Raw genomic sequence first — 23,106 nt, 5'->3', positions numbered from 1 at the left:
AATAATTCTTTTGATATCTAGAGCCATCCCAGAAACTCAAAAGAAAGCTCGCATGTATAGTCATTTGAGGGTGGAGAAACCAAAGAATAAGGCCCTTAAACGGACTGAAAGTGAAGCCCGAGATTGGAGCAAGCACTGGGTATTTCCACTCAGGAATTGGGGCTTGATTCAAGACCCAGCGGACAGTAAAAGTCACAGGGCAAGATGCTTTCTGGACCAACTGAGTCCAGTAGCTAAGTTCACAGCCATTAGGCAGCAAGGAAGGAAAATCAGACTCAGCCTAGTGTGACCTTCAGGGAATGATTGAGGATCAGTCCTAGGAAATACCCAGGAGCAAGTCAAACGATGGGGTTTCTAAATGATTATAGCCCTTGAGGACTCTTCTAAGCCCTTTAGTAAGCAATAGCACACCAGAAAACACTCCAGAGCTGCAAACATCTAGTCTGGGATTCTAAGTCAAAATTCGGGAAGACATGGAGCTAGTACTGATTTTAAGTAGGCTGGTGCAGGCCGTTCCTTGTAGGTTATAGTACTCATCGTCCATAGGAAGTTCAGTTGTGATTCTGGATAAAGCGCCATGTACAAACACACTAGAGACAAGTAGAATGGGATGGACTCCCAAAGCATGTGTCTGGCGTCCACCAAGAAGCCGAGGAGTAGGAAGCTTCAAGGACAGTTGAGAGAGGAAAGAGCTGGACAGGAGTGAGGAAGGGAAAGGGAAGGAGAGGAGGGAGAGGGAAGACGCAGTGATGGTATAGCTGGGAGTGAAGTGAGACGGGAGAGGGAGGACCGGGGTTCTCGCTCTCTGAGTGCAGCAGGCTAGGTGACCTGATGATTTGGTAAAGCTATTCGATGTCAGAAGACCTCAGTTTCTTCAATGTAACATTGAGCATTAACAGCATATCGCTGGAGTAGTGGTGGAGGAGAGAGAAAAGAACCGGAGTCAAATGCTTTTCAAGCCCTATAGGTGTCAAAAAAGAGGTACCAAGGACAAGAAGACTTACGATTGTAGAAAAGAAAACAGGGAAGAGAAACAACTGTCTTGTAAGGGACATGTAATTGGGGTCATTCAGCTTCATTATAAACACTCAGAATTCTAAGAGCTAGGTTGGAATTCCGTTTAGGAAGAGAAGAATAAAGGGGAAAGGTGACGCATACCACCTTACCTAGTCATGAGTTAGATGCACATACCACCTAGTCATGAGCATGGTTGAGCAGACAGCAGAGTAGAGGTAGTAGCTTGCTACCTCCACAAGGTCTGGACTAACCAGCCCGTGGCTGTGTGTCTGCTGCATTAATTCAAGTCTATTTTCCTAGCTGTAAAGTATAAAAAAAAAATGTCTGTTGTCTCTTTTGTTCCAGAAGCATGGGGTGGAAAATTAACTGGTGAGAAGAAGGGTCTTGAATTTATTGCGAATATTTTCTCCAACAAAATTAGACTCTTTTCATAGATGTTGAGGGTCTTGTTTCAAGTATGCCCCAGTGATGAAGGGCGTGAAAAAGCGAGCTTGTCACACAAACCCCCATGGGAGTGGAGAATGGTCATCCTTAGAGATCTCCCCAGATCTGAGGACATTCTCTTATTGAATCCCACTTCCATCTTTTTATATCCCATAAGGCCTCCTGCCCTTGCTGTCTGTAGGGTAAAGAATATTGCACTTAGAACGGTCATTATAAGGAGATGTTGACTAAGAACTTCTCATGTTTTGTCTGCTCTCCTGGGTCGGGGGTGGGAGGGGGTGGGAGGGGTGGGAGGGGTGGGGGCGGGGTACACAAACACCAGATACCAAACATTACAGGTTACAGGCGAGGTATTTAGAAGCTACACACCCATCTATGTCACTCTGCCCATCATCATCCATCTCAGACTAAAACATCTTAGTTTGTATAGATATCACCCTCAGAGGCTGTGTCTTCTGGAGGATGTTTCAGATTCATACATCTTTGTTGGAAATTCTGCAGGTCTATCTCATGCCCTCTGTGTTTTCTTGCCTGGTTTCCAGTTCCCTGAATCTGTCCTAGGCTTCTGCTGGGCAACTGGCATGGCTATAAGCCAAGCTGGATGTCGGTGTCTTCAAAAACATCACTCATCTCAGGGAATGTGAGGTTGGTAGCATTGAAATCTCATCTCTAGGCCACTTTAATCCCCTACCTGTCCCGTTCATCCTTGTGTGAGTCTCTGCTGCCTCCTGTAAAGTGAGGGATAATACTGATCCACAGACACCGAGAAAAGAACACCGAGCAATTTCAACCCAGAAAGGACACACAGCCATGTTTCCAATATCAGGAGTGTGTTGTATCACTTTCAAGACCTAATGGAATTACCCTGGATCCTTCCTTGGCTTCTTAGGAGTCTGGGTTTGCTCCAGGCCTTTGGGATTATGGAGGTCTAGCCCTGAAACACTACTCTCCAGAAAGCATCCCAGTCCACATGAAAGATATTCCTGGAAACCCTGGAGAGGCATGCTGCTTTCTGGTTCTCTGTGAAGCAGGCCATGGACTTATGAAAAACTGACTTCAGTGAATCTAAGTGCAAGGCATGCTTTGGTTTTAACCCAAACTGACCAGTGCTTCCTTCTGGTATACATCATTCTTTTTGTAGCAGTGGAGAACGACCCAATTGCAGACAGTTTGGGCAGAGGGAACACTACTTTCCAGTACTTATCTAAAGTCATTTGGAGCATAGGGGACAACTTTAGTGGAGTTGGGAGCTGCTTGCTTGAAAGCAAGGACAGAGTGAGGTTTAGTCCATGGCGGAGATGTTGGCTCTTCAGTTCAGGCAAGATGTGTAGAGTTCCAATAGAGCTTGGAAGTCAGGTAAAATCTCACAGTTGGGTGGGTGGTTGATGAATAGAAAGACAGATGCACTGGGACTCCTGGGGCACCTTGCTGATGCTGCTGACATCACTGAACTGGGACTATCCAGCCCCTCAGTGCTCAGATCACCTACCAACAACAGAAGAACTTACTGAGAAAGTCCAGCCCAGCCCTTCCCAAATACATTTGGACCAAAGAGGGAATGAGAGAATTATCATGCCTTTGTTATCATGAGCAAGGGGATTGGGTTGTCCCACATTCAGGCTAAAGTCAATTCAGCTTCTGAAGGGTTTGACATAATGAAGGGCATTGTGACTTAAGTACCCAGAAGGTGGGACTGCTATGCAGAGGAGAAAAGACCAAATTGAATGTCACTTCAATTGTGGATGCCAAACAACATTTGTATGGCATGCCATCCACACCCACCTTACCCTCCCCAAACCCTGTACATCACCTCAAGTCACACCACGTTATTCCTCCACGGGTACCACAGAGTTCTCCTTGTTCTCTGAAGGGATAGCAAGGTAGTCAGACCTGCAGGGGTGTGGGAGTGGAAAAGAGGCAGTGCTTTAGTAAGTCACTGGTGAACGTGTAGGAAGCAGGAAGGCATGTGACTCAGGGACAAGGCTGTGTACAGAACAGCTCTATTTTCTTAGGGTTGGGCTTCCCAAGACCAATCTACAGTTAGCCACTGAGCTGATATAGCAGTAACCCCTCCCATATTTGCATATGAACACCTCTAACTGCAGTTTATCCTTTGCTTGCCTGTCCCCAAATACCCAGCAGCTGCTTCCCAAATAATTGGCTTAATTTGTAGACAGAGGCATTTCTCTGTCTCTCCAGGTCCTGACGCTGTTTATAGTGTTTGATTCTTATCATCTTCAGGATATAGACTGAAAATTTAACTAAGCTGAATGGTTGTGAATTTGTATTTCACAGTTGCTTTATACTGGTGAGGCTGAGTATCTCCCTGTGTTTGCAAGCTATCTGGTTTTCTACTTCTAATAATCTCATTTTTTTTCTCCTGAAATAGTTAATTATTTTTTATTGTTTCATGTTTGGAAAATTTGCCCCAATCTGTTGTTAATAAATTTTCCTATAACTTCTTACCATGAACAATCGATGTTTTACATGTGATGTAGTGAAAATTACCTTTTTTCCCCCATCTTTGATTTGCACTTTTGATATGTATTGAAGAATTTTCTCTGCAAAACATGATGCTACAAATATAAATTCTTATTCAACTACAATAAAAGAGAATTTTCTCTGTTTACATATAATATTTTTTCCTACTCTGTTAGTGCAATTTTCAAGTTTTATGTTCCACTTTTAAAATTTACCCCCAATTTATTTTGGCTTGTGGAGAGATGGGTAATCTAACTTCAGTATTATAAACTTGTCTCCGCTAGTTTCACACTCAGCTTTAGTCAATAATCAGAGAAGCAATTCTCTGATATCCTTACAGCAATATTTATAGCTCATAAGACAAATCCGACCACCAACATCTTCCAGATGTACTGTTTTTTTCTTTGAACTGACTCAGGTCAGTGGTGGGCAAAGTTCTGACCCACATGTATAGTTACCTGTTTAAAGCACTGTACACAGAAAAACCCAGAGGGGTACTGTAACAAAAGTCCCGTGTAGCTTTGCAAAAACCTAAAATAATCAAGCTGTGCTTCAGATTAAAGTTTTGTTGGCTCTTTCCTCTCCTGTCTGACCTTTAAGATGAATTGATCAGATTCCCTGAGAAATCCAATAGGGGTTTTTATTGGAATTTCATTGACTTTGAAGATTATTTCGGGAAAGAACTACATTGAAGAGTGAGGTTTCATCCTCTATCCATTTGCTTTTCCTCATGTTTTTCAGCAAGGTTCTGTAACTTTTTCCTTAGAGGTCTTTCACATCTTGTGTTGTCTTTATTCCTAGGTACTGGTGAACATTTGTTATGTATTACAATTATTATTATTATTATTGTTTTTTGGTTTTTCGAGATAGGGTTTCTCTGTGTAGCTTTATGCCTTTCCTGGAACTCACTTTGGAGACAAGGCTGGCCTTGAACTCACAGAGTTCTGCCTGGCTCTGCCTCCCAAGTGCTGGGATTAAAGGCGTGCGCCTCCACTGCCCAGCCAATTACAAAATTAAAAAAAATTTTTTTTTTTTAATGTGTAGTGAATGTTTTGCCTGCATGTATGTATGTGTACCATGTGTGTTCTTGGTATCTGTGGAGTTCAGAAGAGGGCACTGAATCCCCTGGAACTGGGATGACAAACAGTTGTGAGCCACTGTAGGTGGCAGAAACTGAACCCGGGTCCTCTGCCAGAGCAGCAAATGCTCTTAACTGCTGAGCCATCTTCTTAACCCTTACTGCAGTTAATTATGTTTTTCTAACTTAATGATTTAAATGCGCTTCTACATTTGTTTCTGGGACATAGTCAGTGTTTTGGAGATTCTTGCTTTGCTCTCTTTCAGAAACACCTTTTGACAGTTGTCTTATGAGATGATCTTGTCCTTGTGTGAACATCATAAAGTATAAGTGTACAAACTAAGCTGTCATTTGGTGATGTGATTTTATGGAGTCACTATGGTACATGTGGTCTGTAATTGAATGAAACATTATATGATACATGACTGAAATTGGATTTGTATCAGTGACCTTATAGGTTGCTTAAGGAAATTTTATGTAGATAATGATATTTTGGATGTAAGTAATGATAATAGACTTTCCTTTTTTTGTAAACCTTATTCTGCTTTTCTTTATATTTGTGATGATTAGTATCAACTGTCAGTTAAATGCCTAGGAGGTAAATCTCTGGGCACATGTGAGAGATTGTGTAGATTAAGGTTAGCCTCTAAAAATGTGAAGGATTGTTTTTATTACATTAACCAATACAGGACATCCTATCTTAACTGTGGGTGGTACCATCCCCTAGGCAGGGATCCTGGGCTGTATGAAAGGAACCAAGCTGAACATTATCATGCATACGTGCACTGCTGTCTGTCCTTGACTGTGGATGAAATGTGACCAGTCCTCTCAAGCTCTCATAACTGTGACTTGCCTGGGCTGTAACCTGAACTGTGAGATAAACCCCTGTACTCATAAGTTGCTTCTGTCAGATATTTTATGAAAGCAACAGCACAAGAAATGAAGTGCACTTCTTAGTATTTTACCCAAGGTTTAAAATATAGTATTAAATAGAAACAGGAAAAGATAGCATCCTTGTCATATTTATGATATTAGAAGTATTTCTTCCAAAGTTTCATCTCAGATGATGCTGATGTAGAGTACCCAGGTAGCTGCCATTTATCTGTTTAAAGGAAATTTGTGTTTAGGTATAGATTTATGTATTCACCCTACTCAGGACATAAGACGCTCCTTAACTTAGAGGGTCATGTCCTGATAATTGATGGCAATGCATTTAACACACTGACCTTACCTACAATCATAGCTTACTTAGCAACCATTGCGTGTGCCTCCTGCTGACTGGAGGCCGAGGTTCACAGTGACTGCTCAGTATCAGGAGCGAGCAAAATGTATTGCTAGTCTGGGAAGATGTCAGAATCCAACCTCTGAAGTAATATCTGCTGAACATATTTTGCTTTCACATCATTATAAAGTAAAATACTCTTAGGATGAGACATCCTATGTAGAGGACCATGAACATTACCTTTCCAGTTACGGAAGGTGTTTCTTTCTGGCCTCTCTATCTCTGAGCACATGTAGTTCTCCTGCATTTGCTGTCTTTTCTAACATATCATCTCATTTCCCCCTTCCTGTTTCTTTGTTATATTTCACCTTTTCTATGTCTGTGCCATATTCTATGTAACTTTTTCAAACTTATCTTCTGGTCACCGGTACATAATCTTCTGTTGAACTAATTAATTGAGTAGTTTATTGTCGTTTTTTTCCCCAGAATGTTTTTGTTGTTGTTGTTTTCTATCAACTCTGATTAATCTTTCCTAGCACATTGTTTGCTCTTTGGCTTTGTGTTCTTTTTTCTAATTTTTTCTTGCTGTATTTTATCTTGTTCATTTTTGTGTGGTGCTGGGAACTGAACCCAGGGCCTCTCACAGGTGAGGCATATGCTTTCCTCCTGAGCCTCACCCTGCTATAACTATTTTTAAAAAGCTTATCTTCTATGCTTTACTTTCATATTTTTTGTGTCTGAGTCTCTTGGGACATCTCTCGCTCAGCTGAATTTCTTTCTTCAGTGAGCTTTATTTTGGAATGAGATGATGAAGGACACTAGCCTCAGTTAGCCTGGGGCATCTTCTGAGGCCCTGGCTGAGAGTGGGCCCCTTTGTAGTGTTTTCTTATTTCTGTAGCTTTGAATCAAATTTCTCATCTTAAGTTTCCTTGATCATGTGGATAGTATCTATTTAAGTCCCAAATGACAGCAAGCTTGTCATTACTTATTTCCAAGAATCTTTTTTGTTCTTTTTGGAGTCAGACCAACATAGACAAGTTCCTTGATTTTCTCAAACCTGGCTGCCATCTGGTCTACCCTTTGTAACCCTCTGGGCATTCTGGCTGTACTGGAGGGTCTTAGTTCCTACTCTGTTTCTTGTGTGAGCCCAAATTGGAGGTATATCAAAGTGTCCATGCCTCAGTGTCCCCTATTCAACTGTGAGTGCTGTCTTTACACATAATTGGTTGTAACTTTTATTTGTCTGAGATCATGGGTATCGCAAAATGAGTTAATTTAAATTTTTATCACAAACGTCTAGGCAGTAATGGCCTCGGCATTCAGGTACTGCCTCAGCAGTGTCACTGGGTGTCTGTGGACTGTTTTTCACATACCTCCATTTTCTTTTCCCAAACAACGGGCCATAGGGTTTCTGAGCCCCTTTGTCTTTACCGACTCCAGCACTTCTCACATGTACTCACTCCTGAGTGCTGGTCTTTGGTGAAAGTAACGAAAGTGGGCAGGGCACTAGGAAACTAGACCCCCTGCTTGAGGTATTCAACTGCTACCAAGTCTTAAAGGGAAGGATACGCTGTGTGTCACGCCTCAGCTAAGGGCCGTGCCCAGGTGGGTTGACGTGCTCCAGAACTCAGAGAGAGAACAGCTGACTGTGACGGAAAGAGCACAGATATTACGACTAGAAGGCCTGGGTTCAATTCTCCCCGCTTCTCCATTTTCCTCAGCAATGTGCTTGCCCTCTGTGAGGCAGCCTCGACTCAACATTTACGGACTGGTTATGATAATATATAACCTTATGAGGTTGCTTTGGCAGCTGCTTGTCTTTTCCATCATGGTTTAATACGCAGGCCAAGAGACAGCTGGCCTGAATTCAAATCTTGATTCATCTCTGTGATGGCTGATGTTTTGTCAACTCAACACAAGCTAAGAAAAAATAACCTCAATAGAAGAAAAAAAATGCCCCCGCCCAACTGGTTTGTGAACAAGCCTATGGGGCATTTTCTTGATTGATGATTGATGTGGGAAGGCCCACCTCACTGTGGGTGGTGCTACCCCTGGGTAAGTGGTCCAGAGTAAGCCATGAGGAGAAACCAGTAAGAATTTCCTCCATGGCCTCTGCCTTGGTTCTTGCTTCTAGGTTCCTGGCCTGACTTTCTCTGAGGATGGACAGTGCTGTGGAAGTATAAATGAAGTGAATCCTCCCTGACCCAGGTGCTTTTTGTTTCCCCACAGTAATAGTAACTAACAGTCTATGACTTACAATGGCCTTAACAGAACCCCTTCTAGGCTTGTTATTTTTATCTGTAGAATATGTATCCATTATAGATTTCTAAAGGAGGATTGAGACAGGGTTTCTGTGTGTAACAGCTCTGGCTGTCCCGAAACTCTTTGTAGACCAGGCTGGCCTTGAACTCACAGAGATCCATCTGCCTTTGCCTCCGGAATGCTGGGATTGAAAGCATGCAGCACTGTTGCCCAGCTCTGGGAGAGTTCTTATTAGATTGTTAAGAAGGCGAATGTAGACAAGGTATATGAGATGTCTAATCCCTCACCACTGAGAGCACACACTCTGAATGTGTGAGCTGTTATTACTTATGCATCTTTGGACTTACGCATTTTCCTGGGCTGCCTCTTCAGCCTTGGAGACCTTTCTGTAACAGTAGATCATCTCAATGAACAGCCACAAAGTGAGGAAGATCAGGAGGATGTACATCATGATTTCTGAGACCACAGACGTGAAGTCTTCTCCCGCTACGAGGAGAAGGAGGTTCAGAATGCATGTGTCTCACAGACCCAGAGCTGTCACTGGACTCATAGATATATGAAGCCTATTTTTAAATATAGCTCAAATAAACACCAAGTCTAAAGGAACTTATGAGGATACCAAAGGAATCCACATTGCCTGACTCCCTATCAGATTTACCACTTGACCAGTCAGCTTTTCTGGACACAAGGATTAGGGGAATGATAAGTGAAAGAGAGAATGACAGAGTCAGAATGATTGCAGATACTGTGTGTCAGTACACACACACACACACACACACACACACACACTACCTAATATATAAATACTCATTTTTAAAATTTTTTTTGAGGCAGGATTTCTCTGTGTAATAGTTGTGGCTGTCCTGGAACTCACTCTGTAGACCAGGCTGGCCTTGAACTCACAGATATCTGCCTGCCTCTGCCTCTTGCATGCTGAGTTTAAAGGTGTGTGCCACCACCACCTGACTAAATATTCATTTCTTTCGAGGCTCAGTTTCTTCATTTGTGAAATGAGGATAGTCATCCACAGTAGTCTGGATTATTGTGAATGTTACATTCCTCAGTGTATTTGAGGGTCTCATATGATAGCTGTGATGAACTCAGGGAGAACACGATTGTGAAGCACTTAGCTCATACCCCCAGCACTACACAACAAATAAACACAATGTCAAAATGGCCCAGCTATCTTGTCAGATGTGAAACTCCACATGGATATAAGGAACATGGCTTATTCTAGCTACCTATGACCCCTGAGCCACAGGTAGTAGCCGTGGTGTCCCCAGAGAGAAGAGTCATTTATTTAGGGCTACCATAGTCAGCCCACCCAGTAGACAGCACGTTCTCCATGGGTCTGGAAGGAGAAATGAGGGCCTTCCAGGTGGTGCTGGAAGGTTCAGTCCTGGAGGGTTCAGTAAACCTATGGGGATTCTTCCCAGTTCTGCTCCTGAAACAGATGCATTCTTCCATTTCTCTGTTTAAATGCTTCCACGTTCCCTCACACTCCAGGATAAAGCCTGTCTCCACTGACATGATGTGTACAGCCCTTTGTACATCCTTTCTCAACTCCTTTCCATTTGCCTAGCCATAACCTCTCTTATGTACTGGTGTTCTCAACTATCTGGTTTTATCTCTTGCCTCTTTCTACAGTGTGTGCCCCACCCATGGCCACCTCTGTCCTGGAACCCTGTCCTGCCTTTCAGCCTCCAGAGAATGACCCTAGATTCTGCTGAAAGCCCCTCCAGGGAAAACTTCTCTTAGGGTCTTGGGGAGCATTGTCACATCCATGTACACAGTTTTTACCCAGCCAGTAAAATCACTCCCAGGAGGAACTGGCCTGTGTTTCTTTTCTATTGACTGTGAGAATGCATTTTTGAAGTGTGAGCCTGCTTCTCAAAACATTCAGTTTTCTTTCTCCTGCTGGAGCTGGGGCTCATAGGTGAAGCTGGGAGTGTACGGATATGAACATCTCCCTCACCTGTCTTCTGCTGGGCTTGCTATGACCTGGTCAATGTGTGTGATAGGCTTGCCTTAAAGTGTGGTATTTCTATTTTGGTGCAATAGCCCTGAGGTAGTAACAGGAGGGTTCCTTCTGTATTTCTGTCACCTGTAGGAGCAGAGGCCACAGCTTCTGGTCTTAGAATGAGAATAGAGAGACTAAGCCTGGACAAAGCCAACAAGGAGAACCAGGCAGATTCCCTGGGGCCCCAGGAGTGGGACAAACAAACGTCTGTCATGTGTACCTGTGAGTGATATGAGGGTGGGGAGGGCTACTAGGGGTTCCAAGGGAAAACCAAAATTCGGAGGGAAAGCATCTTGGGGAGGAGATGGTGGTAGAAAGAAAAGATGCAGTCAGGAGTGCTAATTTGATACTGGAACTACGTGGACGTCAGTCCCGATTCTCACACCACTTCTTGTTCTAAGCAAGCCCTTCGCTCCTCAGAGCACTCTCACCACACTTAGACCTTCCATGTACCCAAGGGGAGCCACATGAACACATCCTGCACCTTAAGCTACTGAAGTCATACTTGCAAGGGTGATGTGGAGGCACCCCAATTAAGTACTACCCAAACTCTTTCCTGACCCCACCACCTGCACAGCTCTGTCCTTCTAATTATGAATTTGTCTTTCCCCCTCTCTTCTTACTGGAGGATTGCTCCGGTGACAAACAAACAGGCAGGCTAGCACAGTGGTTCCACACTTGCCCACTGACTGTGTCACCGGCAGTCTCTAAAGGCCAAAGCACCTGCCTATGGGCTGGCGGGCAGGCAGGCGGGCACCAGCCAACAGTTCCTGGTGGTGAACACAAGATGGCACCAGGCTCCCTTCCCCAGGGAGGAGAGTCTGCATAAACAAAGGAGGGTAATGGAACATTTGAACAGATTTATACCTCAGAGAGCTTCCTGCTCAACCCCTCTGCTTCCTCACCAGCGGGGACACAGCTCGGAGAGTGGAAGCCAATCAACAAGTTTCCATTCAGGTGGCCTGAGCCTGTTGCTACACTTTCAGAGCAGGACCTACCTTCCACTCAAGTTAGTTACAGTGTCTCAGTATCCTTCAGGCAAGACCCAGAAGCTGTCACTTTCTAGATTTTATAACAATGACAGGTTTTTAATTTTTAACTCAGCCAGTGGCCCAGAGGCTCTGATTCCTCTACTCCCTTGCTTAGGGCAAGCCCTATCTATACTTGACTTCTATTTTCGTGGCCCACACCACTGCCTGCTCACTGGACTGTATCTTAGGGTAGCAATAAGAACATGCTGGAAATGTAACTGTCTGAGAGGGTGTGAGAATGGCATGGTGGCTTAGCCCTGGTAAGGAAACACAAAAGGAGATGAGGAGTTCATATTCGGACTTGGAGTGAAAGAAGCATTTGCCAGGGCCACAAACCGCAGTCCTTTGGGTCTCCTGTTGGCACAGAAGCACATGGGTTCTCCCATGATTCTGGGCTCAGATCGAAAGGGACATACACAAGTTAGTTATGGACAGACCTGCCCACCTGCCATCCGTGAACTCAGAGAGACTGTTGACTTTAAAGAGCTATCAATGTGTTCCCACTCCTGGCCGAGGACAGATGCACGTAGAGCTACTACAGAGGGAGAGGGGTCAGCAAGATCATCATCAGGTAAAGGTGCCTGCTACCAAGCCTGACAAACTGAGTTCAGTCCTGTTACCACACAGTAGGAGGACAGGACCAGCTCCCATGAGTTGTCCTCTGAACTCCACACATATACCATGGCACATGTGTGTGCATGCAGAGGTGTGTGTGTGTGTGTGTGTGTGTGTGTGTGTGTGTGTGTGTGTGTGAGAGAGAGAGAGAGAGAGAGAGAGAGAGAGAGAGAGAGAGAGAGAGAGAGCGCAAATAAATGTAAATTTAAAACTCTGAGAGGACTAAATTTTTAAAGCAACTTGTTTGTTTGGAGGTATATGTGGCTCAAAACAGGGGAAAAGATGACATTTACATATAAATTAGAGACTCAACACTAGCCAGAGAAAAAGGCCTGAATTGTTAGCTGTAGACCTTGTGGGGGCTCTCCTTTTTGTCTAGGGGGCCAGGGAAGGTATCCTAATATCTTGTTTTAGCTTGTCTGCTTTGAGGGAAGAGACTCTGATGAGGCAGGCTGTAGGAAGGGGGCCATGCAGGGAAGGCAGGTCTGCATGCATCAGCGTATGTGCTCTCTAAGGATCACGTGTGGTGAAATCCACTGTCCTCCACCCCCCGCCAAGTCCCCTGAAGAGACTCCAGGCCTCAGTCTTACCCTCTTCAGTGACTCTCAAGGGTATTAGTCTTGTGGTCTTCACAAAGGGCCTGTGTGCCTCAAATTCAAACTCCCTGGACACATTGCACGTGTAGAGGCCAGAGTCGTTCAGAGTGACATTGAGCACAGTGATGGACACGTCCTGCAGGTCTTTGCTCCCATTCCACTGCAGACGACCTTGGAAGGGGCTCTCCACCTCCTGGTGGCCGTTTCGATACTCATATATCTGCAGAGAGAGGAGCAGAAGCAGATGGTGGCAAGAGAGCCAGGTAGGGACAGGAGTTTCCACGGGCAGGTGGGGGTGGGCGCTAAAGAGGCACAGAGGAAGCCATGGGAGAAAGTGGGGACAGCAAGGCAGATAGAGGCAAACAGATATCTGGACATGCGGACATGGTGACAGGAGAGGCAACATGGAGGAGTCAGAAAGAAACCTGGGAGAAAAAAAAAAGAATGGAGTGGAGAAGAAAGGAGGGTGGCTGATCCACAAAGGTGACTAGGAACAGGAAAAGGGAAGGCTGGGCACAGAAGGGAGGTAAGGAAGACAGTGAGGTGTGTGATGGGGAGGCCAGCAAGGGAGCAGGATACGGAGACCAACAAGACAGCTGTGTTAGCAGGGAAGATACCTGACAGCCCTGAGCTTAATGCCTGACTCTCTGAGCCAGCCTCCATCATTGTGGTTGTGGCCAAGCCACAAATGGGAATCTATAATGTGGAAGGATGATCAGTGAGCAGAAAACTCACAATTGAGGGACATGCAGAGCTTTTGCTTTGGGCTGAATTAGAACTAAAGCCAGCTCTTTCCAACTTCTTTCTCACATACTTCCACTCTCTGACAGGATACTTTCTCCATCTAGTCTCCATTAACCATGCGTGTTGACTAAAATTCAAACTCATATTCCTAGATGTTAACTACAATTTTGTCCCTCAGTTGCACCTTGTAGTTTGGGACAGGCATGCAAGCAATGAATGCAGCTAGCATGTGAACAGGCATGAAGCCTATGGGCCCTTCACATCCGGCCAAGACCTCTGACTTCCTAGCAATGGGCACTAATCTGAGTGTACCTTCCCTGGTGTGTGACTCGGGCTTAAGTCAGACTCTAAGAAGTCGCTGCTGGTCCTTGCCTTGGCACCAGGTTGGAGCCAAACTAGATTCCAATAGTACCTAGAATCAGAAATGAATCCACCTTGGGGGAAGAAAAAAATGAACAAGTGAAAGTCAATTTCACCATGCTGTTGTCTCCCGTAGGTCTGTGGAAGAGAGCCAGGAGAGCAAGGTAGAGCTCAATCTAGAAAGAGCCTTGGATCTGCTGTAAGACCACTGTGTGTGTGTGTGTGTGTGTGTGTGTGTGTGTGTGTGTGTGTGTGTGTGTGTTCAAATGTAAACTCTCCTTTGAGCTTCAGTTTCCCTAACAAACACATCATATTTCAAGGACTATTTAAAATGAATTAAAAATCAGAGCTCATGAGTCCTGCTAACAACCCCATAATGAAGCTTTTGTTTTTATTCTCACTTAAAAGGAAAAAAAAATTGGAAGCATCAAGAGGTTGAATATGTATGTCTAAAGGCATGGAGCTAAACAGTGTGAAGAACAGAATGCAACCCGGGCAGCCCAGCTCCAGAATCAATGAAAGGATTGACAGTGATTTAAATGAATCACAACCCCATGAGCACTGTCCCAAACCAACCGGAACTGACATTGACCCTGATCCTGGCACAGAATTTGGAGGGTTTCTTGCCCTGCCAGGGGTGAATCCCTTGGTGTCTAGATCATTGGGAGAGTGAGGTTTAGGGTTCCTCCTGGGGAGAATGACAACATGACCACTTGGGATCCAGAGCATGGCAAGAACTAGTTAAACAGTTTACACACAGAGGTGGCTGTCCTGGGCATATGAGTTGATAAAAATTCTGGTCATCCCAGTTGCTCCTACTTCACTGGGACTGTGCGAGTTGGAAGAACTCACCTATGCTATTTTACATATTTCAAGTCCATTAAACCCATTTCATAGGACTGTGTGGAAGATGAACACACCTATAAGAAGTCTACCAGAGTGCCTAGCTAACACGGGCTCTTTCAACACGTTTACCTCCTTGTAGCCCTTCTTCTGCTTGTAACCAGGGCTGCTCACAGCTGACCAAGTGGTCTGTCTTGCAAAGATCCTGGGTTCCTATAAGACTGTCAGTTATCTGCCAAGGTGATGTTAATGCTCAGGCGAGGAGTGGATGTCATATAAGGGCATCATCTCCCAGACTGTTGGGGACCAGGCATACAACAGCATAGACCAGCAAAAGAAAGGCCAGAGGCAGCATCTGACATACAAGGAAATCTTTACCGCCCTCAGGCCTGTAGAACCATTCCACCACAGTGGTGGCCTCCACCTCCTCTCTCTTCATACAGGAGATGCAGCGCAGCTTCATGGGATTGCCCTGCACGGCTTCCGTCTCTGAGGGTACTTCCACACACACAGGGAAGCATACTCTGACTGGAGAGAGGATGGGTGACCAGAAGGGGAGAGCCAGAGTGGGCATTGGGGAATGAGGGGGAGGGAGGAAAGACAGAGAAGAAAGAATCATGAGACACTTGAAAATAACAAGACCCACATGTGCACCTGTTGCTGGGGCTCCTTGAGTATGGATGCTCATAACAGGTCTAGAGTAAGACGCTGCAGAGGGGTATCCTCCAACACTGACTGAGAGGTTTTGGAAGCCATGAAGATGCAGCATAGGATGGACTTAGAGTCTAGTGGGAGACAGACCATGCTCCCATCTGTCAACTGTCTGTCCACTTGATCACTTATCCAGCAGTCATGAGAGTCCATTCTTTGCCAGGTCTGATGCTAGAGACCCAAGAATGAACAAAACACTAGCCATGCTCTCCATGCATCTATAACCTAACAGAGAATACATTTCTTGTGGTGATTCAACCAGAACACACAAGTCATGTTAGTAATGTGCCCAGTTCCCATAGAGGGGCACATAGTTACTTGTGCTTTGGCTGGGGTGAAGAGAGGGCTGCAGGGACATAAGATAGAAAGGCAAATAAGGCCCATGCTGGAAAGACATGCGTGCCCTTTGTGGTGTAATATATACAGGGCTCTACAGCCATGGGGAGAGGGAATTAGATCTGTGTTTGGGGACCCATGGGGGTTGGTGCAGCATCAGTGTGAATATGGTGAATGGACCATTTCACCTGGAGCAAGCTCTGGGCAGAGTAGAGAGACAAAATTCAAATGCTGGAGGGGTCAGATGACCAGACAGTTTATGGCACATGGAGGTTTGGGCTTTTGGTGCCTGCCTAAATTTAGAGTGAATCAAAAGCAGGACACAGAAGCCAAGAAAGCAAGAACAAACGTGGGATGCATTAACAGATGTACAGCGTGCAGAGGGAAACGGGTAATTCTGCAATGTTCAGAACAAATCCGGCTGGTATGTTCAGCTCAACATGTCACATTTAACAAAAGGAGGCTGTTCAGTGAGTGCACACCCAAAGGTGATTAGGAAGGCCCATCATCAACAAGACCTGCCAGGGAACAAATGTGGGAACACGGGGTGCTCAACTTGGACATAGAATATGCTTGTCTTCGAACATTTCAGGCTGACACATGGAAAAGAAATTCAATGTGCTCAACTTTAAAAGCTACAAAAAAAAAAAAAAATCAGTTTAGTGCAGCTAATTTGTGTTTCTTTTGGTGTTTGGAGACAAGAGTCTTAACCGTGTTGCCCAGGCTATCCTTGAACTCACAGCCCTCCTGCTTCAGTCTCCCAGCTGAGATTACAGGCATGAGTCATCACATCTAACTTTAGAAAATCTCTCAGCCAAGATTGCTGCAAGTGTGGGGACAGTGTGGGCTACTGAGTACAACCCTGTATCCAATAAACAGTAACAAATGTTGGTTTGGGGATGTAGTTCAGTTGACAGAGTGCTTGCCTAACGTGCACGAAGCTCCAACATTGAATAAATCAGGTGTGGTGGTACATGCCTGCAGTCCCAGCCTTAAGCATACTAAGGCAGGAGGATCAGAAATTCAGGGTCTTCCTCTCTACTTACTGTACTCGAGGCCAGCCTAAGTTACATAAGACTCTGTCTCAAAATAAATAAAACTTAAAAAATAAAATATATTTTCAGATACTGCAGCTGTTCATAAATACAAAAAAGCTGTTAGGTAAGAGACTTTATACCTAATTATTTGGAAGATTCAAAAGTATAACAACCACCAACAGTCCTTGTATTAGGACTTTGAAGGATCCTCTGACCCCCCTCCAGGAATTAATAATAAACACAGACTCTCCAAGATGAAACAATATACACTGACATTTTAAAACTAGCTCAATGTCAGCATATTTAATTTTAAACTTGGAATTTGGAGCCTGTTGGCACTAGAATTAAAGTTTCAAAATGTTCTAAATGAAAAAAAAAATTAATTGGCTCTTAAACCCTCAAGGGAAGTGGGCTAGCCTTATCCAGCAGTCTGCAGAAGATGGGTTTTGGTGTTTTAATGAAGAAGGGTCCACATCTTGGGGGAAATGATTAGAAACACTTTGGGTATGTGATAAACTTATAGTTTTCATTACAGATTCTCTTTCAAGGCAACTAAAAGGCATTGTTTTGTAAATGTTTATACAGCAAGAACTCCATGTAACATAGATCCTCATATCTAATCAGAGGTAACAAAGATAAACCAGATCAATATGGTTGACCTCAGAGGCGTGAAAGGAAACGTTCCAAGTAACACACAGCTACAGCTATAGAAGCAGTGTGACAGTGGTGTTTGAAAACATAAGGACTGTATTTAACTAACTGCCTAACTTCTCTGAGACTCAGTTTATTCAACAATTAAAAAAATAAATAAAACACCCAGTGGATAGGTCATGAAAATCCTATGGATTAATTCACATGAATGTGCTTTTGAATAAATATCATTAATACTGGTTTTTATCTTCCATTTATTTGGTGAATGTATTGGGTTCTCACCATGCAGCCAACACTGTTCTGGGCACCCAGAACCAAACAAAATCATCCCAGCTCTCTTGGAGCCTGAATTCCAATGGGGATGGTACAAGCAGGTTACAGAACAACGTAAAACAGTAGAGGAGGGAGAGAAGGAATAAGGAGAGGGGGGAGGGGGAAGAGAGAGGGGAAGGGGAGAAAAGGCAAGGAGAGGAAGAACATATTATCAGGGTCAGCCGCCACAGGGATGTGTGTGTGCGTGTGTGCGTGTGTGTGTGTGTGTGTGTGTGTGTGTGTGTGTGTGTGTGTGTGTGGTCTGACCACCAAGAGAAAACAGCCACCCAAGGTTCAAATGAGTGTGCCTGCCATATTTGAGGAACAGCAAGACCCAGTGTGGAAAACCAGCCAACAGAGCCAAGAGGTGAGGGAGGGAGGACCCCATCTCACTGGTCTTATAGGCCACAGTTAGAGCTTTGACTTTCACACAGCAACAAGTAGGTTCTGAATTGAAAAATTGAAAAATCTGATGTCGACTATGTTGCATGGTTAGTATGCCAAGGGGAGAATAAATTGGCAGGCGAAGCAGATTCAAAGGTAAAAGCAGAAAGAATGATAAAGAGGTTGGTACAGGGGCTGGCAAGATGGCAGCCAGTTGCAGCCAAGCTGAGCAAACCTGAGTTCAACCCCTGGGCCCCACATGATAGAGGAAAGAACTGACTCACCTAAGTTATCTTCTGACCTCTATATGTGCCCAGTAAATTAAATTAAAACCTTTTAGGCAGCCAAAGAGGTGGCTCAATGGTTAAGAGTGCTTGCTGTTCTTGTAGAATTTGCTTCCCAGCACTCATGTCAGGTACCTTACAACCATCTGTAACTTCAGCTCTAGAAGATCTAACACCCACTTCTGGCTTCTAGGGCATCCACACACATGTAGACATACCTCCACACCAATACACACACACTCACACTCACACACTCACACTCACTCACACACACTCACACACACACTCACACTCACACACTCACACTCACACTCACACACACTCACACTCACACACTCACACTCACACACTCACACTCAACTATTTTTTTTTTTAATTTAAACAAGTTTCACAGTGGTAAGATTGGGAAGTTCTTTGGCCTAGTGATAGCAGCGCTGGCTTAACAAAGTTGGGTAGACTGGGGGCTGTGCTCTTGTGATTACATAGACTGGGTTGCAGAGGAGCAGTCCCTCACTGTAGTGAAGATGGGAAACACACTGCACAGTCTGGGTGGTCGGTGGCAGTGTATGCAGTGTAACTGACCTCTTTGGCATGTCCTTGGAGAGCATACCCACTGTGAACCTTCTCCTAGCCAAAGTCCAGTTTTCAGGCAAGAGAACTCTGCTCCTGCATTCCTGGACAGTACATTGCAAAATGGCCACAAAATTCTCTCACCTCATTCTCTTGCACCCTGCAATAGGACCTCCTGCTCCCTCCATCAGCAGTGAAGTCCGTTTCTCCATCAGGCCACTGCCTTTTTATCTGTGACATTGTCTAGGTACCCACAAAAGATGGAACACATGGAAGAGGTCAACCCACATATAACCTGGCTATAGACTATGATCTCTTGGAACAATGTGGGCTGCATCACTCACCTTGGAATGCACCTTCATTTCTAAAGTAATACTGAAGACAATCATGAGAAAAAAAATTGTGATGAATTAAGGATGACAGACTAAAACAAAACAAAAACCCTCCTCTGCTTCTTCCAGATCTTTCTTTTTCACCCTTCCTGAGTTTTCCCTAGAACGCTTCCTCTACAGTAAGATAATGAAGGCTTTAATTATAATGTAAATAATGTGCATGGATAAAGTTATTTTTAGACATTAACATCCTGAAACAATTTGGTCTATCAGATTAGCAGAGTCTTGAAGGAATGAGATCCAAGAAGGACTGTCAGAGGAAGAATACTCCCCCACTACAAGGGACCCTTGGAGAGCAAAAGCAGAGAAGGCACTGGGGGTAAAGGATGGATGAAGCCCTAGGAAAAGGTGGTGGTGTTGAGGGATGAGAGCAAGGCTCAGAGGAGAAATTCCAGGACTAATGTCCAATTGACAATTGCACACAACATCACGTGTCTACATGGAGTGCTGGAAGATGGAGATGGGGTGACAGCAGCTCTCCAACAAGCCCTCTGTCCTTTATGCACTCACATTCTACTACCTAAAGTGGAAATAACTCTCAATGTGGCTCCCTCATGATGTGCAGACCAAAAGACCTAATGGATATAAGAATTATATGCAAATAAAGTAAAATTGCTCTTTCCCCTACACAAACAACCAGGCATTCTGAAACCCTTTTGGTGAAGCAATGTTTGGGTTACAAAATCTTGAAATGAGCAAGGATAGATGTGCTCTATCATTAGTTGTCCCAAAGATTTTTGAGGGTGGAGGGAGGATGGGCCTCAGTACATTCTAGTAATATTTGGTAAATGTTCCCTTCTGATCGGGTTTGTGCACTGAAAGGGTATTCTATGTGATCTGTAACAACGTCCAAACTTCACATTTATCAGACATTCTGAGGGTGTTACCTACTAAAAACCAAGTGGCAAAACTGATAGAGGTGACACGCAAACCAGAGCTTTGTGGGTCCTAGTCAAAAACTGATGAGGCTGCAGCATCCTCCCACTCCCCTAATCCTACCACCTCCTTCCTCTCCCCTCTGGAATTCAGGAAGGAACCTTAAGACTTTAGAGTTTGGAAGAAATTCTCTACAGACCTCTTCCAACCCTTCTCTATAACTTGAGCCTCGCCCACACCTTCTCTGATCCTGCCATACTAACCTCTTCTAAGCCTCACAGCCCTAGCATTTCCCTGGAGCAAACAGCAGCCTTGATCTTCAAGACAGGTGAGCTCACCGGCAGTGTACACATTATGTCAGCTCCATCTCCAAGTATGCTGTAGTCTCTAGGGAATGGGCTGTGGTGAGTCTGCCCTTGGGGTTGGCATTATTTTCTTCCTTTTCCTTCCTATTCTTGTTTCACTGGGCTTTTTGTTCAACAGGAAACTGGGCTCTTCCTCAGGTCACATGCAAAATCCAAACAATACATGCAGCTACAGTTCGTATCCAAGGCTTGACAAAGTGACGCTAAGGCAAAGAGGCATGCCTGCCCCTGCCCAGGCAGAATGGGAGCCAAGGCCATCACAGGAACATAATTCTCCAAGCCTACTTTCTGTAAGGGAGGTGGGCATAATCCATTATGGTTTTTTTTCTTTTGCTGTTGTATTTGAGTTTGGTGGAAGGTAAATAAACCAATGTAAACTGATTTATGAACTGAAGAGCACCTACACTTGATCTGAGGGCCAGGTCAGAGACATGAAAGCAAAGATGTCAGAAATACACCACACATACACACACACACACACACACACACACACACACACACACACTGCTGCTGGGTCTCATCAGTCCATTTATTACTCATAATAATAGGCTCAGATACATTCTAGTGCACACACTTATAAATGGAGACATACAATAAAATGTATCACAGTATTTCATTGACACCTACATGCCCATTCCCTCAGCACTCATTCGGGTACCCTGTTGTAAGCTGTGCCTGAAGCTACTTAGCCCAGCATTATTGTCACAAATCCCTTATCTGGAGGGGCAATGCCATCTCAGTCTCTCACAGCTGACAACCAAGAGGAAAAACAACAACAACAACAACAACAACAACAACAACTCCAGCAAAAAACACAACAAATACCAAAGCACCTCAGCTCCAAATGTTCCTGCAAACTAAATGCACTTCCCATCTTTTAATGCACACCAGCAAATGGCTGGAGCTACTATCTCACCCATTCCTTGTTAAAATCTAACAGATGGATGAACTACAGTGTTTTCTCTCTCAAAAAAGCATGCATCCAGTTTTTGTGCTTTATTTTTTTTAAAGTAGAGATAAATGAGCCCCCAAACCCATTGAGATGTTCAGAACTGACTCTTCACTGAATAATGCAATGTAAACGCAAACAAGAATTTTAAAATAATAAACATGATACATTCCTTTTCAGCAAAGGGAAAAGCTAGGGGAGAAACAGGAAAAATTAGGGAAGGAGGGAGGCTGGGAGAAGCACCAAAGAAGGCTGGGGGGCGGGGAGTCAAGCCACAAGGCAGTGGGGGAGGTGCCTTTGCAATCTCCAAAGACAGCTCTCTGGGAGCACATGTGGACACCCATGTCTGGCAGACATGCACAGAAGGAAGCCAAGCGAGCTCCTTTTTGTCACTAGCGACATCAATCAAGTGTTATTATTGTTACCATGATGCCTGTTATCTGCATATTACAGGGCAGGGTGCTGTACTTACCCCAGTAGATGAGCACGAGAGAAGCTAGGGGAAGCAATCTGTTGAAGGCAGGCATCTTTTTCCGTGAGAGGTTTCTGGAGCTAAACAGAGAATCTCTGTCAAGGATTGCGCCCTCTGATTCTTTCGAGGAAACCCTTAGAGATCAACTGCCCCTAAAGGAGAGACCTTCTGAGTGGGAGGAGGAAGAAAAGGTCACGCGTCCTGCCTGGGGGGTCTGCGGGATCCTGAGCCCAGTGTGGGTGTCAGCTCAGGCTACCTCGTGCTCTCTCGCTGGAGCGAGTCCCCGGGCTTGGCTCAGCACCACGGACAGTAGCCTCCCCGCCCACCCCGATCTTGGAATTCCAATCTCTCCCCAGCTTCTAGCTTTTGCAACCCGAGCAAAGTGGGCTGGGAAGGGAAGCGCGCGACCGGCGCAGGGATGTTGGGCTGTCATGTTGATTCACCTCTCGCCTCCCCCAGGGACAGCTACACTCCGACTTAGATCCACCGAGACTCAGGAGCTCCCGCAGGCTTCTCGGGCTGGGCGTGTCCCCACTCCAGCCGTCGTCTGGGCTACAGAATCTGTTCCACCTCAGACTTGTACACAGGGGCCTGGGCTCCCGGGAGGTCCTCCGGGGGCTGGAAAAGAGGCGGGAGCTCCCGTAGGGTTGGTGATCTCAGAGGTGGAGGGTGGTTGAGGGAAGGAACCCCTTCCGTGTAGCGCGCCCCTGGATCCTGTGGAGCCCCGACGCGGGGTGATTGGGTGATCAAGCCGCCCCTCTCCAGGGCCGCCCCCTTGCCCAGTGTGTTGCCGGCCTTGACATGCGCAAGCGCCTTTCCACTGCCACGGTAGCTACGGACCCTCCCCCTTAGACACACATTTCCCTCCCCTAAACCTGCGTGCCCCTCCCAGGGCTGGCGCTATGCGAAGAGGGGGCGGAGCCGGGCGCAGCGCAAACACATCTAGCGGAGGTGGCTTCTTGTCTGGCTAGCTGACTGTCGCCCGGGTCTCCCTCCTACTGTCTGGACTTCTCTCCGGGTTACAGACACTCACCAATTCACCCACTCCAGTCAA

At 45.2% G+C, this 23,106-nt stretch overlaps 1 protein-coding gene across 1 annotated transcript; it reads right to left on the bottom strand.

The window, feature by feature from the left end:
- Positions 1-1,384: 1,384 nt before the first annotated feature.
- On the bottom strand, positions 1,385-22,893 carry Scn3b (sodium voltage-gated channel beta subunit 3). Its single transcript, XM_036194400.1, has 7 exons — positions 22,496-22,893; positions 22,053-22,132; positions 15,078-15,241; positions 12,761-12,986; positions 8,852-8,990; positions 3,272-3,351; positions 1,385-2,946 (listed from the first exon to the last, which is right to left on the bottom strand). Exons 2-6 carry the CDS (start codon positions 22,105-22,107, stop codon positions 3,288-3,290), a joined length of 648 nt encoding a protein of 215 aa, XP_036050293.1. The 5' UTR covers positions 22,108-22,132; positions 22,496-22,893; the 3' UTR covers positions 1,385-2,946; positions 3,272-3,287.
- Between the last annotated feature and the right edge of the window lie 213 nt (positions 22,894-23,106).

Source organism: Onychomys torridus, chromosome 7, assembly GCF_903995425.1.
Source record: "Onychomys torridus chromosome 7, mOncTor1.1, whole genome shotgun sequence".
NCBI classification, from domain to species: domain Eukaryota; kingdom Metazoa; phylum Chordata; class Mammalia; order Rodentia; family Cricetidae; genus Onychomys; species Onychomys torridus.
The sequence above is the reverse complement of the archived record's forward strand: the minus strand, read 5'-3'. Positions and strand labels throughout refer to the sequence as shown.